The sequence below is a fragment of the Rhinolophus ferrumequinum genome, chromosome 13 (genome assembly GCF_004115265.2).
Source record: "Rhinolophus ferrumequinum isolate MPI-CBG mRhiFer1 chromosome 13, mRhiFer1_v1.p, whole genome shotgun sequence".
Taxonomy (NCBI): Eukaryota; Metazoa; Chordata; class Mammalia; order Chiroptera; family Rhinolophidae; genus Rhinolophus; species Rhinolophus ferrumequinum.
In genome coordinates, this window is record NC_046296.1 from 54527735 (window position 1) to 54543284 (window position 15550).

Genomic DNA, 15550 nt, shown 5'->3' on the forward strand with positions numbered 1-15550 from the left:
TTTATCTCACAAATCAGACACTACAATACTATTGTTTTATACAACAATGTTGATGTAAATTTATCTACCTTTCTCCATTATATTGCAGCCCGTCTTTTTGTAATGATTTTTTTCCCTGTATTATAATTTTTAAAGAACTTTATTTAGAGCCGGTCTCTTGGTAATAAATGCTCTCAGTTTTTGCTTATCTCTGTAGAAGTCTTTGTTTCATGTTCATGTTTGAAGGAGAATTTGGTGTACATATCATTAGTGATGGTTATTTTCTCTCAACATTTTATAATTATTAAACACTTTGTTCTGGATTTCCTTGTTGTTCAGAAGTTTGCTGTTATTTTGTGTTCCTTTTAATGAAATCTTTCCTTATGGATGCTTTCAAGCTATTATCTTGGTCTTTCATAAGCAGTTTTACTAAGCTAGGTCTAAGCATGCATTTCTTTTTGTCTTGTTTGGAATATATTATGCTTCTACATCTTTAGGTTTGAAATTTTCATCAGTTTTGGTAAACGTAGTACTATCAATTCTTTAAATATACTCTTTTTCCATCCTCTTTTTTCCCTCCTCCTGGGTCTTCAATCAAGCATATATTAAACCTTCTCATTCTATGATTCATGTTTTTGCTTAAGCTCTCAAAATATTTAATCTTATCTGTCTCTCCTATATTCTGGATAAATTGTTTGGCTGTCCTAGGTTAAAATCCCTCCTTTCACAGTGTGTAAACTGCTCTTTAATCCATTCATAATATCTGTTTTTAACAATTTTTATTCTACATTTGTAGAAGTCTCATTTTTTTTTTTTAGTCTTTGTGTTTAGTCCTAATTTTCCTCGTCTTTATGATTACACTTTATTTCTCTAATCATTTTGTACATAGCTATTCTGTATTCTATATATGTGATAGTTTCAGTGATAGCAGTAGTTCCAGGTCTTAATCTTTTCTTTCTGGTTTCTGTTGACTCTGTCATGGTGGCATGCCTTCTAGTTTGTCAGGGTAATCTTTGTGAGATAGTGCTGGATTTTAATTTGTAGGCATTTTATAGGTTTAATTTAAGGGAAATTCTTTCCTCTTAAGAAAGATTACTTTTGTTTGTACTTTTTGTTTGGCCTGAAGCCAGAGGTTATCAACATCCAGGATTGTGTCGCTTTGTGCAAATATTTATAAATGTAGAATTTCTGGGTCCTAGATTCCTATGCACATTAAAATTTTCCTGTATATTGTAAAATTTTCCTCTAATAAGATTATATTATTTTAAGCACCACCAGCAGTATTTGAAAGTTGGTTTTGCTTTTTCCCTACATAGTCCCATCACTATATTGCAATATTTCCCATTTTGATAGGCAAAAAAATGATCATTGGTTTAACTGATATTTCTTTAAATATTAACACGTTAGCATCTGTTGTGGTTAGTCAACTATGAATTGTCTATTAATTCCCTTTGCTCATTTTTCTCTTCGTGGTATTTGTCTTTTCCATATTGATTTATAAATTCAGTTCTAATATGAAGAATAGTGATCTTTTTCTTGTGGCTTGCAAATATTTTTTCCAAGTTAGACTTCTATTTTTATATATATTTTTTCCATTTACATTTTAAACCTTTGTGTACTCAAATCTGTCAGTCTTTTGAAAGACTTTAACCTTCTGATTATGAACAGATTTCCTGAAACTGTTAAGCTATTCAGTCATAACATTTTTTAGGTAATGCAAATTCAGATTGATGAAAAAAATTCTCATGGGAAGAGAAACAGGGTCTCAGTATGATTTATATATATATTTGAGTTTTTTTTTTTTTCAGTCAAATTTTGTGTATGTGTCATTTATCATAAACTTCCTCAATTCTATTTGGGAAATAATCAAGTCTCAGACACAAAATGCACTTTTAGTGTTGCAAATAGTTCACATTCACAGACCTTGTTCTATTTTTGCACAGAAGATAAAGTGTATTCTTTTATCTTTTATGAATGAACAAAACTTGCTTTGTTAGTCTTAGAAGAAATTCTAAGAACCTTAAGTGTTACCTTCTTCACAATGTGATATTTAAAGTACTTATAACTGCTGATTTTTTTGCAGTACAGAGCAAGCTGTAGTTTAGATAGAAACAGGAATGTGAAGGAGGCCTAAATAATTCTCTTTCATATTTTATAGGGCAGATGAAAAGGACGAAATGTGCTGAAATTGATGTTGAGACACCAGACTCCATTCTGGTTAATACAAATCTTCGAGCACTGATCAACAAACACACCTTTTCAGTTCTTCCTGGAGATTGCCAACAGCGACTGCTTTCACTACTTCCAGAGGTGGATCGACAGGTACGGGATTTCAAGCACAAGTATTTTTATAACCCTTCTGAAGCTGCCTTCACTCATCCCCTTTAGAATTACTTAAGACTTTTTAAATAGCTTTTTATGTGTACCTATAAAGAAGTGGTATCAAAGGTACTAAACAAGAAATAAGAATATTTTTATGTAAGTGTTCTTAATAGGTTAGCCCTATAAGGCTAATAAAGGAAAAAAATTCTTGTCAGAATGTCAAGACTAGACTAAAATTGTCCAGCTGTCATATTAGATGTAGGTATCCACAGTGTAAATACAGTTGGCGGAAGAGTTGTTTAAGACATTAAAGAGGGGTTTTAGAATGGATTTTTTTGAGGTGATTTAGAATGTTATTTTCATTCTTTGGTTAAATATTGCTTTCATAATAAAGAACTTAAAAAATTCAGTATAAGTTATGTTCTTTTTTTAAAACAGGTAGCTAGAAGAAATACCAAAGGTTTGGGAAGAACCTAGGCAGGGGCCAGAGAGATTTTAGCTTTGTCAGGAATAAGATAAAGGTATGAGAGTTAGCCTTTCATCAAGGAAAGAGTGACTAGTAAGTACCCCCACCCCCGCCCCCCGATTTTCTGTTTCCTCCTCTGCAAGAGGAAGATAGGACCATTGTGATTTTCTAAGGTTTATTCAATTCTGAGATTTTTTTCTTTATTCATTATTAGTTCCAAAAACCTACTATGTTCTAAGTAATCTGATAGCCTCCCCCCGCCCACCTTTCTCATCCTAGAAACTACATTAGAGAGAGTTGTTTTTCCTAGTTTACACTAAGAGTGCTAAATATGTTCCCTAGTTTATGGTAAGATTAATGGAGAATAAGTAAGCTACACAAATCATTATAGCTAATTGACAATAAAGTCAAAACCAAATCTTTCTAACTCTGAAAATCATCTTTCTACTACACTATATTGCTGTCAGTTTTATAGGGCTGTGAATCAGCACTTGTGGAAGCCGGTCATATTCCACTTCCAGGGGGTCCAAATAAGTCAGGTACACCATAAGCCATGTGGACAAAGAAGTAAAACTGACCCTTTCCAGCGACTGCTTTCCCCACGTGATTTATCACTTCTTGGAGAAATTAGTTTTTGGATGCCCAGTTCTTACATAGAACAAGTTAAGAGACTGATGTTTTGGCAGTGTTTAGACACTTCTTGTTAGGGATTGCTCTCATCTTTTTAACAGACTCAGGTTATTAGGTTGGGAATAATGACATAGGACTTAACTGAGGGCCTGTGGGTAGACCTGTAGTGCAGGTTCCTCAGACCTGTCTTTACTAATGTCCCTCACCTCTCAGGAGGGATCGCCACATATAATTTTAGAATTAAAAGGGACCTTAGAAGTTATCTATTCGACTTCTCATAGAGAGGTTATTCTTTTTTTTAAAGATTTTATTGGGGAAGGGGAACAGGACTTTATTGGGGAACAGTGTGTATTTCCAAGAATTTTTTTTTTTTATTGGGGCACAGTAGTGTGTGTTTCCCAGGACTCATACAGCTCTATCCAAGTCAAGTTGTTGTCCTTTCAATCTTAGTTGTGGAGGGCACAGCTCAGCTCCAAGTCCAGTCACTATTGTTAGTTGCAGGGGGCACAGCCCTCCATCTCTTGCATAAGTTGAACCGGCAACCTTGTGGTTGAGAGGATGCGCTCCAACCAACTGAGCCATCCGGGAGCTCAGCGGCAGCTCATTGACTTCATTCTAGTTGCGGAGGGCGCAGCTCGCTGGCCCATGTGGGAATCGAACCGGCAGCCCTGTTTCCCAGAGCCCTTGCTCTAATCAACTGAGCCACCCGTCCGCTATGGGGTATTATTAATAGGAGGTTACTTGGCCTGACTTTTCCGGTTATTATGGAGAGAGCCCACAGTCCTCTGAGAAATACTGTCCTTATGTATGGAGAGTATGGAGTTCAAATGAAATAAATACAACTTCACTGTCAGATGAAATTGGGAGTGTTTATAAAGAATTTTGGTTATTACTAGGATGAAACATTCAAAAGCATATTGGAAGTATATGGAGTGCCCAGCAATGAACGGTAGAAACACATTATGTAGACCAGAGAAAAGAATAAGGGATGGGAGTGGATTAAAACACCTTTCTTCAGATCTGTTTGAAGGTCTATCATATAGAAGAGGATAACTTCTTTGTTTCCCCAGAAAGCAGATATGGGGTTAGAGTAACTTTTTTTTTTAAACAATTGGAACTGTTAAACTGGATGACCTGTTCTCTTTGGGAAATCTGTTATCCCTCTGTTAATTCTCTCTCTAGAATTAAACAAATTCTAGCCCTCTGGCTAATTTCAGTCCACTGCCTGATTTTTGTAAATAAAGTTTTATTGGCAAACAGCACTCCCATTAGCTTACATATTGTCTGTAGCTTCTTTCGTGCTACAATGTTCAAGTTAAATACTTGCAACAGAGGCCGTATGGCCTATAAAACCTAAGATATTTGTTGTCTGTCTCTGAACAAAAAATGTTTACCAATTTCTCCTCTAGAGCCAGGGGAGAATAATGTTGGCCCAGGTAGATTTAGAAAATAATGTGGGTTGAGAAGAGTTCCTCAATCCCCAGGATGTCCAAGTAGTTACCTAAATTTTCTTTAAAATACTGTTTTTGACTTGAAACATACATTTAGGTTTTTGATCCATCTAGCATTTTTTGAATTGCCCTGAAATTGGGGTTCAACTTTATTTTCTACTGGATAGCCAGTTGTTGCAGCCCTACATATTTATATAATCATCTTTTTCTTGCAGTTTGAAATACTATCTTTGTTATGTATTCTATTCATTTCTATACAGTATGTATTTTATAGGTGCAATTGTAAAGGCAGTTTGCCCTCTCAATTTTTAAATTTTTTTCATATGAACATTAAGATCATTTTATTAATAAAAAATCTGCAGATGGATTCTGATAGGAATGTAGATACTAACTTTGGGAAGAACGGTGATTTTATTAAGTTTCTGCATCCAGGTTTTTTTCAGATCTTGTGTTTTATGTCCTTAAATAAGATTTTGTGGTTTTAAACCAAGACAGAAAATCCAAAATCTCTTATTACAAAGAAGAATCTTAAAACATTTTGGCGGGGCAGCCAGTTAGCTCAGTTGGTTAGCGCGTGCTCCTCTTAACGACAAGGTTGCCAGTTCGATCCCCACATGGGCCACTGTGAGCTGCGCCCTCCCCAACTAGATTGAAAAAACTACTTGACTTGGAACTGATGGGTCCTGGAAAAACACACTTAAAATAAATAATTTTTCAAAAAAGTTAAAAAAAACTCAAAACATTTTGGCGAGACATCATGACATCACAAATCAAATCAATAGACAGATTGGGTAAAATATATTTGGTATGTAAACAGTTTCACTATGAATAATATAAAGGATTCTCACAGATTGATAATACAAATGAGCAACCTCATACAAAAATGAGCAAATGATAGGAATTGGTGTTTTGCAAAATGGCAAATCTAAATATTCAGGAAACATGCAAAAAGATGCACAAAACTCTAGTAGTCAGGATAAAGGGAAATTCTTACCATTTCAAATCCAGTAGATTGGCAAACTTTAAATAATATATTAACATCTATTGTTTGCAGTGTAAAAGGTAGTCTCATAAATTTCTAGTAGAAATGTGAATTGTTTTAGCCTTTTTAGAAAATATCTAATTACACACAAATATTTCTTCGCTCTCAGAACCGATCCCATAGAGATAAAAGCACTAGTATATTCATTTTACCAGAATGCATATTGCAACTTTGTTGACTGTGGGAAAGCATTGGAAACAAAGTGTATGCTTACGATTAGGAAATTGGTAAATGAATTGACGCACATTATGCAATGAAGTAATAGGCAGCTGTTATAAGGGAACTAAAATTATGCCAGTTGACTTGGAGAGACTTACACGATGTGTTACATGAGCCAAGTAAGATTCAGAGCAGTGTATGTAACTTGGTCACAGTTTTATAAACAAATAATAAACCTCTCAGTAGAAAATCTCTTACTTATGTATTTATTTGTCTGCAGATGATTTTTTGAGTATAATTAATCAATGGGAATGGAATTGAAAGGAGAGGAGGAAGGGAAAAGAGGTATATAGAAAAGTAATTCTTTAGAAAAAAATTACATTATAAAATAGAGGTGTCCATAATAAGCAGCATGGTATGATAAAGTCATGTTTCTATAAATTAAATAGTGTACATACAGTCTTTTCTAAAAAGAAAGTCATATTCCACATGATATGTTTGGCTTTCTTTGTAAGTTTTCTTTGGCTTATTTGACCCAGGTTGGTCCAGATGGTCTGATGAAGTTAAACGGCTCAGCCCTTAACAATGAATTCTTCACTTCAGCGGCACAAGGCTGGAAGGAAAGACTCTCAGAAGGTAAGGGTTCTCCCTTATGTTTCCTCGCATTTGTGTGCACTTGGAGCCACTCTGAGGACCCCTGTGCCTCCTTCGGCATTTGAACTCTCTTGGAAGGCAAAGGACAGGATGCTGCCTAGCTATCCTGTGTGAAACACACTGCTAGACTTTTCATCCGGAGTGTGAGAACCAGGTTTGGCTCCAGATGGAGGCCAACAATATGTTTATTTAGGGATTAAAGTCATCTGGGAAGCTAAAAAATAAATATGTTTAGGCCCTATTCCTAAAGCTTCTGATTCAGTAATTCTAGGTTAATGTCTAGGAATTGAAATTTCAATAAGTTCCCTAATAAGCAGAATATAGAATTAGAGTTATTTTTATGGTGCTATGAATTATGGCTTGGTAAACAGTGAGATAACTAACCTCTCTATTACTCCCCAACCTCAATAAAACTAACAGTGAAAACAATCACTGAGAACTTCTCAAAAAACAGCTTTATTGAGAAATGTTTTATGTACTGTAAAATTTACCCATTTGAAGTGTATAGTTCAATGGCAGCCAGGACGTTTTAATAAATATAGATTATGACTGAGAATTGCTGACTGTTCACTGGTTTGCCATGTATGCCATGTTTCTTATTGTGATCTAGCAAATTTACTGACGGTAAATTATAAACCATAAAAAAATTATTGATTGCATTTGCACAGCATGTAGTATCAATCACTATTAGCACTTCTTAGCCCTGGCTGCTCATTTTAATCACCTGTAGTGTTTTTAGAACTACTGACATCCAGGTCTCACTCTCATGAGTTTGTTTTAATTGATCTAGGATGGTGCCCAAGCTTCAGTGGTTATTTTTTTTTTTAAGTTCCGCCAAGTGATTCTAATACACAGCCATGATTAAAACCACTGGCTGTATTATTTTGATTTCTTATCTTACGTTTGTTCTTCAGTACACATGGAATAGACTAACACTTGAAAAGTCATATAAAGGTACGCCAAGGAATAGCTGCAAACAAGTGTGAGGAGCTTCAAAATAAGTACCTTTATAAGGAGAACATTAGGAAAACTATTCATTGCTTACTTTTTGTCAGATCATTTGCAATTAGAGTTCATTGACCAGTTAATTAATATCTATATTGTTCACTGCAGTTGTTCACTTTTCCCTTCGTATTTTTCTTTTAAAACAAATTCTGTGTAGAAGATCTCTTGCTGATTACTTTGGTCCTTTCTCTTTCTTAAAGATTTCCTTGAGCAGAGATCCCTTTTTTCTGAAAGAATTGCAATCACACACGCACTTTAATACATGCATTACCATGACCTTTCTTGAAGATTAATTTGGTAAAGGATTTATGCTCTTCAACTCCCCACTGTTTTTAAGCAGGTATTATCAACAAAGATACCTTGATTATTTTCAGCATTAGTGATATATACATATATACACACACACACACATACATATACATATATATATATATATATATATATATATATATATATATAAAAGCAGTCACTGCTATACCTATAGTCATATGATTGATTATATTTTATGAGTAGCAAAATCTTTGAACACTGCACTGTGAACAGAATTTGGTACTTTTTATTCCTCATTCTGTTATGCACAGTACACTCAACAAAAGAGCAGAAGTTCTGGATTGGATTCTGACAGCCAAATTCCTCTTTTCCAGTCATATACCCAGGACTGATTTCCACTGTCCTCTAAAACTTTTCCTTTTCCTCTTCTTACTCCCAGGAGGTCTTAAACTTCAGGTCTGCCATTTCCACCTCTTACTCCCTGGTGTCCTGGGTATTAGAGCATACAAGGGAGTGACCTTTCTGAGCCGCAAGTTTGAAGATGGCCTACCAAGTACATTGACTGTTCTCTGCTGATGGAGTGGGAAGGATTCAGGTGGTTGGTAGTATATGCAAATAAATGGCATATTCAGAGCAGCTGGGTCTTTGGCATGTTGAGTTCCTTGTTGCTAGGACACTAGACTGGTACAATTTCTGGAAACTTAGAAAACTGACAACTCCAAAATAACTCCCTACGTTTTTACTGGAACTTCAAATGCCTTTAATCAGGGCCACAGCTGTTCATTATGCAGGTAGAGAGAAAAGGCCTAAAACACAAGTTGCCTTGGAGAAACAGAGCTTTAAAATAATAAAATGCCTAGAGGCGTTATTTATTGAAAACTCATGTATTTTTCCAGTGGAAAGCAATTACTTATTCAAGGTTAGTGATACAAGAAATCTGTATGGAATATAAGGTTTAGAGCAGGAGGGAGGTGCTGTACTAGGAAAGCCCAAAAAAGAGGCCCAGTGGACCTCAGTGAGCACTGAAAACTGCATGGAGTGGTGTGCAAGTCTTTTTATTTCACCTAATGGCACTTTGGTACTCCCTTAAAGTGAGGAATTGGGAAAATTTCTGTTGTTCGCAGGGTAGTATTCTGACTCCTTCACGAGTCTTTCATGGTTTACAAATAGTTAAAAGTTGCAAACAGCATATTTCTATTGAATATCCTTTTTGTTTTTTGGGGGGGTTATGTTATAGGTGAGTTTACACCTGAGATGCAGGTGAGAATTCGACAAGAGATTGAGAAGGAGAAAAAAGTAGAGCCATGGAAAGAACAATTCTTTGAAAGCTACTATGGTCAGAGGTAATATCAAGATTGGTTCTATAAATCACATGTTAATTCCTACATGTCATGTGGTGCTTCATCTTACTACCTTTTGAGAAAATCTAGTATGTCATGTTTTCCATTCTATTTTTTCACCGATTTCCTTCTTTTTTATTTTTTTTTAACCAATTATTCTTTACTGAGAAAATGTTTTCTTTTTATGAATCTCAGGTACACAGAATTGGATTACTTATAATCTTTGATTCTTAACACATTACCATTGTGGGTGGGATGGTTTCTTTAGGGAAAAAAAAGATTTTATTATCTTGAATTAGAGTCCCTTTCTTTGAATAGATTGGCTGTTCTTCCAGTAACTGTAAGATATAAGAATACTGAAGTTCTGTTCGAGGTGTGATCAAAAAATACAGTGGATATTTAAATTTAAAAAATTATTACAGTAAAAGACACATTGCCATTAATCCCCCTCAAAAAACTTGCTTCACACAGACTTATGCCTTCATGCTTACCACTTTCTGAAACAGTTCTGGAAGTCCTCTTTTGTGAGTGTCTTCAGTTGCACTGCCGTGGCTGCCTCGATATCCTGAATCATTTTGACTTTGGGAAAGAGCCAGAAGTCTACGATACCAGATCCAGTGAACAAGGTGGATGAGGACACACCGTAATGTTTTTATTTAACAGAAATTGCTGATCCAGAAGCAATGTATGACACGGAGCCTTTCTGTAGCGATAAAAAAATACGGGGAATGCTGCTGCCGAGTGCTACCCAAAGGAAAGACAGGGGCCTTCAATACGGGAAATGGTGCGTCAAACCTTAGTAACAGTGTGTGACAAGTTTCAACTTGTCGGGTGCAGTCAGTTGAGTGTGAGGTATGGTTGAGACAAGGTGTGTTTTAAAGTGTACCGTAAATCATCCTCCATCGTGACAACACTCCATGTCACATATCATTTCTGGTGCAGCAATTTCTGTCAAACAAAAGCATTACGGTGTGTCCTCATCCACCTTATTCACTGCATTGGCACCGTGTGACTTCTGGTTCTTCCCCAATGTCAAAATGACCATGAAAGGTAAACGTTTTGAATCCATTCAGGACATTGAGGCAGCCATGACAGCTCAGCTAAAGACACTCACGAAAGAGGACTTCCAGAACTGCTTCAGAAAGTGGCAAGAATGATGGGATAAGTGTGTTTGAAGCGAGGGGGAGTATTTTGAGGGTGATTAATATCAATGTGTTTTTTACTGTATTACATTTTTTTTAAAAATTTAAACATTCACCATATTGTTTGATCACACCTTGGTATATTTTTTTATGGTAGTTAATTATCCCACAATACGATAACTTATCAGAATCACCAAGGAATCCTAGAGTTCTGTAATGTGGACCGTTATATCTAACATGTCATTAAAACAACCTCTCCTCCGTAGAAAGCACTCTGGGAGATGTATATAGCTGAAAGAAGATACAAACCCTGTTCTCAAGGGGCTGTAGTTTAAATCAGTTTTTTTCTAACAAAAAATCCAAATGAAATCTTCATGGGGGATATTTAAATAGGTGACAGTGGAGCTGTACTGTTTGAAACAGGATTGAACACCCAGAGTCTTACTTGTTTGTTAGTCGCCCTCCCTTTTTTCTGCATACCTAATGGCAGCTCTTAAGGAGACTCAATAACCACAGCTTGAGAACTATTGGTTCTCTTCTTCAGCTCCAACTAGTGTTTATTGACCCTTCGTGATCATTTAGGAAGTGATTTCCTGTTGAGATTAAGAGTCTTCATACACTGATTTTTCTACATTCTTGGTGTGAGCTTTGAGTTCTTCTACAGAAATAGTGTGTATACATTTAGACCATTATCACAGATATCAGGTATTCCATAAACACTGTTCATGCCCTCCTGATTAGTTCTTGGGTCCTTCAGTTTTCAGCTCTTACTTTTTGCCAGATTTTTATAGATGGATTGTTTTTGATTACTGTCCAGTTTTGTCCTTAGCCATTCCCTCTCAGGTGCAGTACTGATTATTTGAAGTCCCCAAAGAAAGCTACCTTGTTTTTGCCTGTTAAACAAAATTGTAAAACATGAAGAGGAGTCTCTAGGATCCTGCAGAGTAGCTTAGCTCTTAGCCAAGCCGCACTAGGGAAGTCCCAGTCGACCTTCACTCAAGAAGAGCTCAGAGGCCCTCGATCACAGAATTTTAGAGCTCTACCATGTGAAACTTACCAAGTCTCCTACTGTCTCCTCAGGGTCCCTTAGATTTCTTGGGTAGCCTTTCCACAGGTACTGCAGAGCAGAGCTGATCGTAGTCCACACCCACGATCTCAGGGTGCATGGGTCTTGGCCTTCTTTCCTTCCCTTGTGGGTAGTCCATGATGCGTAACTCTAGACGGTGTGGCCCCTTTATAACAGGAAGTAATAATAGTAATTAGCATTACTGCGCTTTTATTACAGGCTAGGTACTGTTCTAAGTACTTTCCATGCATTAACTTAATTATCATAGCAACTCTATGAAGTGATTACTTCAGTGTGCAATTGAAGAAACTGAGGTACAGAAGGCTAGTCATTTAGTATCACGTGGATAGTCAGTATCAGAGCCAGGATTTGAATCCAGGCACTCTGGCTCCAGAACCTTCACTAATAATAATAACAATGAAAATAATAATAGTGAAGATGATATATGAAGGATACCTACTGTGTGTCAGGTTCTTCTAGGCTTTGCCATATACCATTATCTCATAATGCCTTCAATAACATGTGCCATTTCTCATCTAGAATATTTCTTTCTTCCACCTTTTAGTTCTGGCCTGAGCCTTGAGGATTCAAAGAAGTTGACAGCTTCACCCAGCGATCCCAAAGTAAAGAAAAGCCCAGCAGAGCAACCAAAATCCTTGCTTCCTTCAGAGGCCTCTCCTGCCAGTATAGTCCCAGTAATGCCCCAGTTAGAGTCAAAAGAAGAAGTAGTGTGTATGCCATCACCAGTCAAAAAAGAAGAGCACGAAAGCCAAGCTAAGGTGTATCCAAACTCGAAATCCACGGAGCCCCTCCTTTCCTCAGCTAGCGATACATATGAGCTTAGCAGCGTTCTTCCCGTCAAGTGCCCGAAGGATGAGGCTGTCTCAGAGCAGAAGCCCATTGCCTCGGCTGAACAGGAGCCTGAGAAAACGAGTCATCTCACTACAGCTTCCAATCATAACAAAAATGAGAGACAAGAGGCTTTAGTTACATCTCCAAGCAAATCCAAGAGTCCTGGAGTGGAGAAATCAATAATGAAGCCCATCATAGAAGCAGGTCTACAGGAGACCGCTATGAAAGAGCCTTCATCAACTCTGGTTGATCACAGCCCAGAAAGCCTCAAGAGGAAGTCTTCTCTCACCCAAGAGGAGGTCCCTACGAGCTGGGAGAAAAGGCCGCGTGTCACTGAGAATCGCCAGCACCAGCAGCCATTTCCAGTCTCGCCGCAGCCCTTTCTCAATAGAGGGGACAGGATCCAGGTGCGAAAAGTACCACCTCTCAAGGTAAGAGAATGGGAAGAACTGAAAACAAGAGGTGACTTGAACACTAAGTTTTTGCTCATGTCTACCAAATTTCAAGTGATTTGTGGTATTTCTTAATGCAGAAGCAGTTGTGTAGATTTGATATGCATGTAACTGGTCTTATGAATAAAATTATTAATAAACAGCCATTTAGAACTGTATTCCTACAGGGCTTTGTTGGTGTTTGCATATCTAATGTAAACCACCTCCCTCCCCCACCCCGTTGGCTACTCTTGTCTTTTAAGACAGTTATGGAAAATATTCTGTCTCGTGACAAAATAAGTATATTGATAAACATGAGGAGACCATTCATTGGTGTGATCAAGAGACCATATCTTTGTACCAAGAGCCGTGATGTTTACCGTTGAGCTTGGTCCTTTTCTTTCTGCCATAACTGATTTTATGTTCTGTGGGTCTTAAAGCTACCTTTAGTTTTACCCTTCTATAGGAATGTGTGTGGCTACCATCAGTCACCACTGGTTACTTGAAAGACATGGGTAAGATGGAATAGCCTTGCTAAGCTCTGCTGCTTAGGTTATGTCATTGACTTCCATTTTAACTTTATATTGCTACATGTCAAATCTTTCAAATTCTTGTAGCAGTGTTTCTATCTTGTATAGAAAGACTGCATCTAACCAGTTGTGAGCCCAAACACATTTTTACTTCTGACCTAAAGGTTTATTAATACTTAGGCTGTGCTTAATATCAGCTTGCCGTCCATTCATTCATTTAATAAACAGTATTTATTTATTGATACTTTTTATTAATAGAATTTATTAATGCAATTGTGTCTACTGTGAGTCCAGGCACTAGGTGTTATTCATTCACATTAGGATATAAGTAGAAAAATAAGCCAAATAGAAATACTTTTCCCCCTTTTTTTGTTAAACTTAGATGAACCAAAGTTAGGTCTATCAGGAAATGTTCCTTGGAAACATTCAGTTTCTTGTACTCAACCCTTTTCATGCACCATGTGCCTCCTCTCTCTCTTTTTGCTTATTACTAATAATATAACATCTTCATTACTTTTTATTTTTAAGATTTATGGTTTCAACACTTAGGAATCTATTTTTTTCTTATTTTTTTTGATACTTTTCTACCATTTACATACTTAATCATGCTTTACCAAAGATTCTTATTTATATGATAATCATTTTTGTTATTCTTATAAGAAATATTAGAAACCTTTCTTTAATGAATGTCAATCAGAACTTATCTCCAGACCTGAGAGCTGAGGTACAGTTTAGATTTTACTGTATATAAATGACACTGGTTAAGATCCATCATTTATATTCCTCATCTGTAAAGAGGCTGAATTACATCATATTCGGTCTGTTTTCAGCTTTTCCAAAGAGGCTCAACACTGAAAACCTAAATCCATTGTGACCATGTTAACATTTTTCTTTTTATTTTCTTCTTTCTTATCCCCCACTAAAAGACTTTCTACTAGAAGTTGCTTTTTACCTTAGATACTATCTCAAATCCCACTTTCTTAGAAGAGCACAAAGCTTAATTTGTTACTGTAAACAAAATTTAAGTAGAAAAACAAAATTTGAATTTTATTACAAATGTACATATACATATGTATATAAAAATTATATTGGGCATATATGTTATAACGTGTACATGTCTAACATAATGTGTGCATGTGTGTGTGTATATGTGTGTGTGTATATATATATAGAGAGAGAGAGGGAGGGAGATGGAAAGCTTCAACACACATTGTGTATTTTCTATTCAGTATACAATTTAAAAAGAAAAGAATCTTAATTCATTTGCTTTACAGGGGTAGGGCTTCTCAGGAAGTTCAGTTGTTGTCAGTGCCTAGACAACTGAGTGGTTGTGTACTTAAAAAGAAAGTATAATATCTCATTTATTAAACATAAACAGGTAACGGGGCTATTTACATAAATAACTAAAATTTTTCTTTTTAAGTATTAAAACTTAATTTTAACCACTTTTAATGATTGTCCTGTTACTAACGATTTTCAGCCATTGTGATAGATATTATTTATTATGCTAGGTGTGTTGTTATTCTCAAAATTATTCTTGAGGTTGTTTGTCCCTATGTACAATTGCCCTGAAAGCTATGCTTATACTGTCTTGTATTTAATTTTCTAGTTTTATTGATTCCCCCCACCCCCGTGTTAGTGGTCTCTTCTGGGTGACATTACTAAGGGGCAACAATTGCTTCTTTCTTACTCTGGGCAGCTTCTAAAAGACTGTGCAATTGGATGTAAAACAGATTCAGCTTTAAGAGAGACAATAGGTGTATCTCATGATGTGAAATACGTGAACTTTCTGACAACTGTTACACAATCTCACGGTTCTAACATCTGAGTGACAGAATCGTTTTTTTCAGGATTACACCTTTTGAGGAATGGCAATTGCAAATGAAAATCCCTAGGGACTTCATTATTCTTAATTAGAAGTTCCAGAAAAATGACATGCATTTTCTTAGTGTTCAGTGGCTTGATTTTTTTTTTTTTTTTTAAATTAAATGCCGTAGAACGTCATTTGCTCCTTTAAACTCTACCATCTACCGGAAGGATCTGGATCTTGATGCATTCTAAAACTCCAGTAGCTCTCGAAGTATTGTTTCAAGCAAGAGTCACATTCCTTTCAGATACGTTATTTTATGACCTGAAAAATCAATGGTTTTTAACCCTGATGATGCATCAGAATCTCACAAGAGCTTTTCAGAAAAGCGTTTTTTTCCCTAG

At 36.3% G+C, this 15550-nt stretch overlaps 1 protein-coding gene across 4 annotated transcripts in view; it reads left to right on the plus strand.

The window, feature by feature from the left end:
- ASXL2 (ASXL transcriptional regulator 2) overlaps positions 1-15550 on the plus strand; it is a 121706-nt gene that overhangs the window by 94764 nt on the left and 11392 nt on the right. For all 4 annotated transcript variants that reach the window (XM_033124352.1, XM_033124353.1, XM_033124354.1 and 1 more), the window contains 4 exons: positions 2138-2301; positions 6589-6685; positions 9216-9321; positions 12092-12809. In XM_033124352.1, coding sequence (XP_032980243.1) covers positions 2138-2301; positions 6589-6685; positions 9216-9321; positions 12092-12809 — 1085 coding nt within the window. The remainder of the gene's footprint in view (positions 1-2137; positions 2302-6588; positions 6686-9215; positions 9322-12091; positions 12810-15550) is intronic.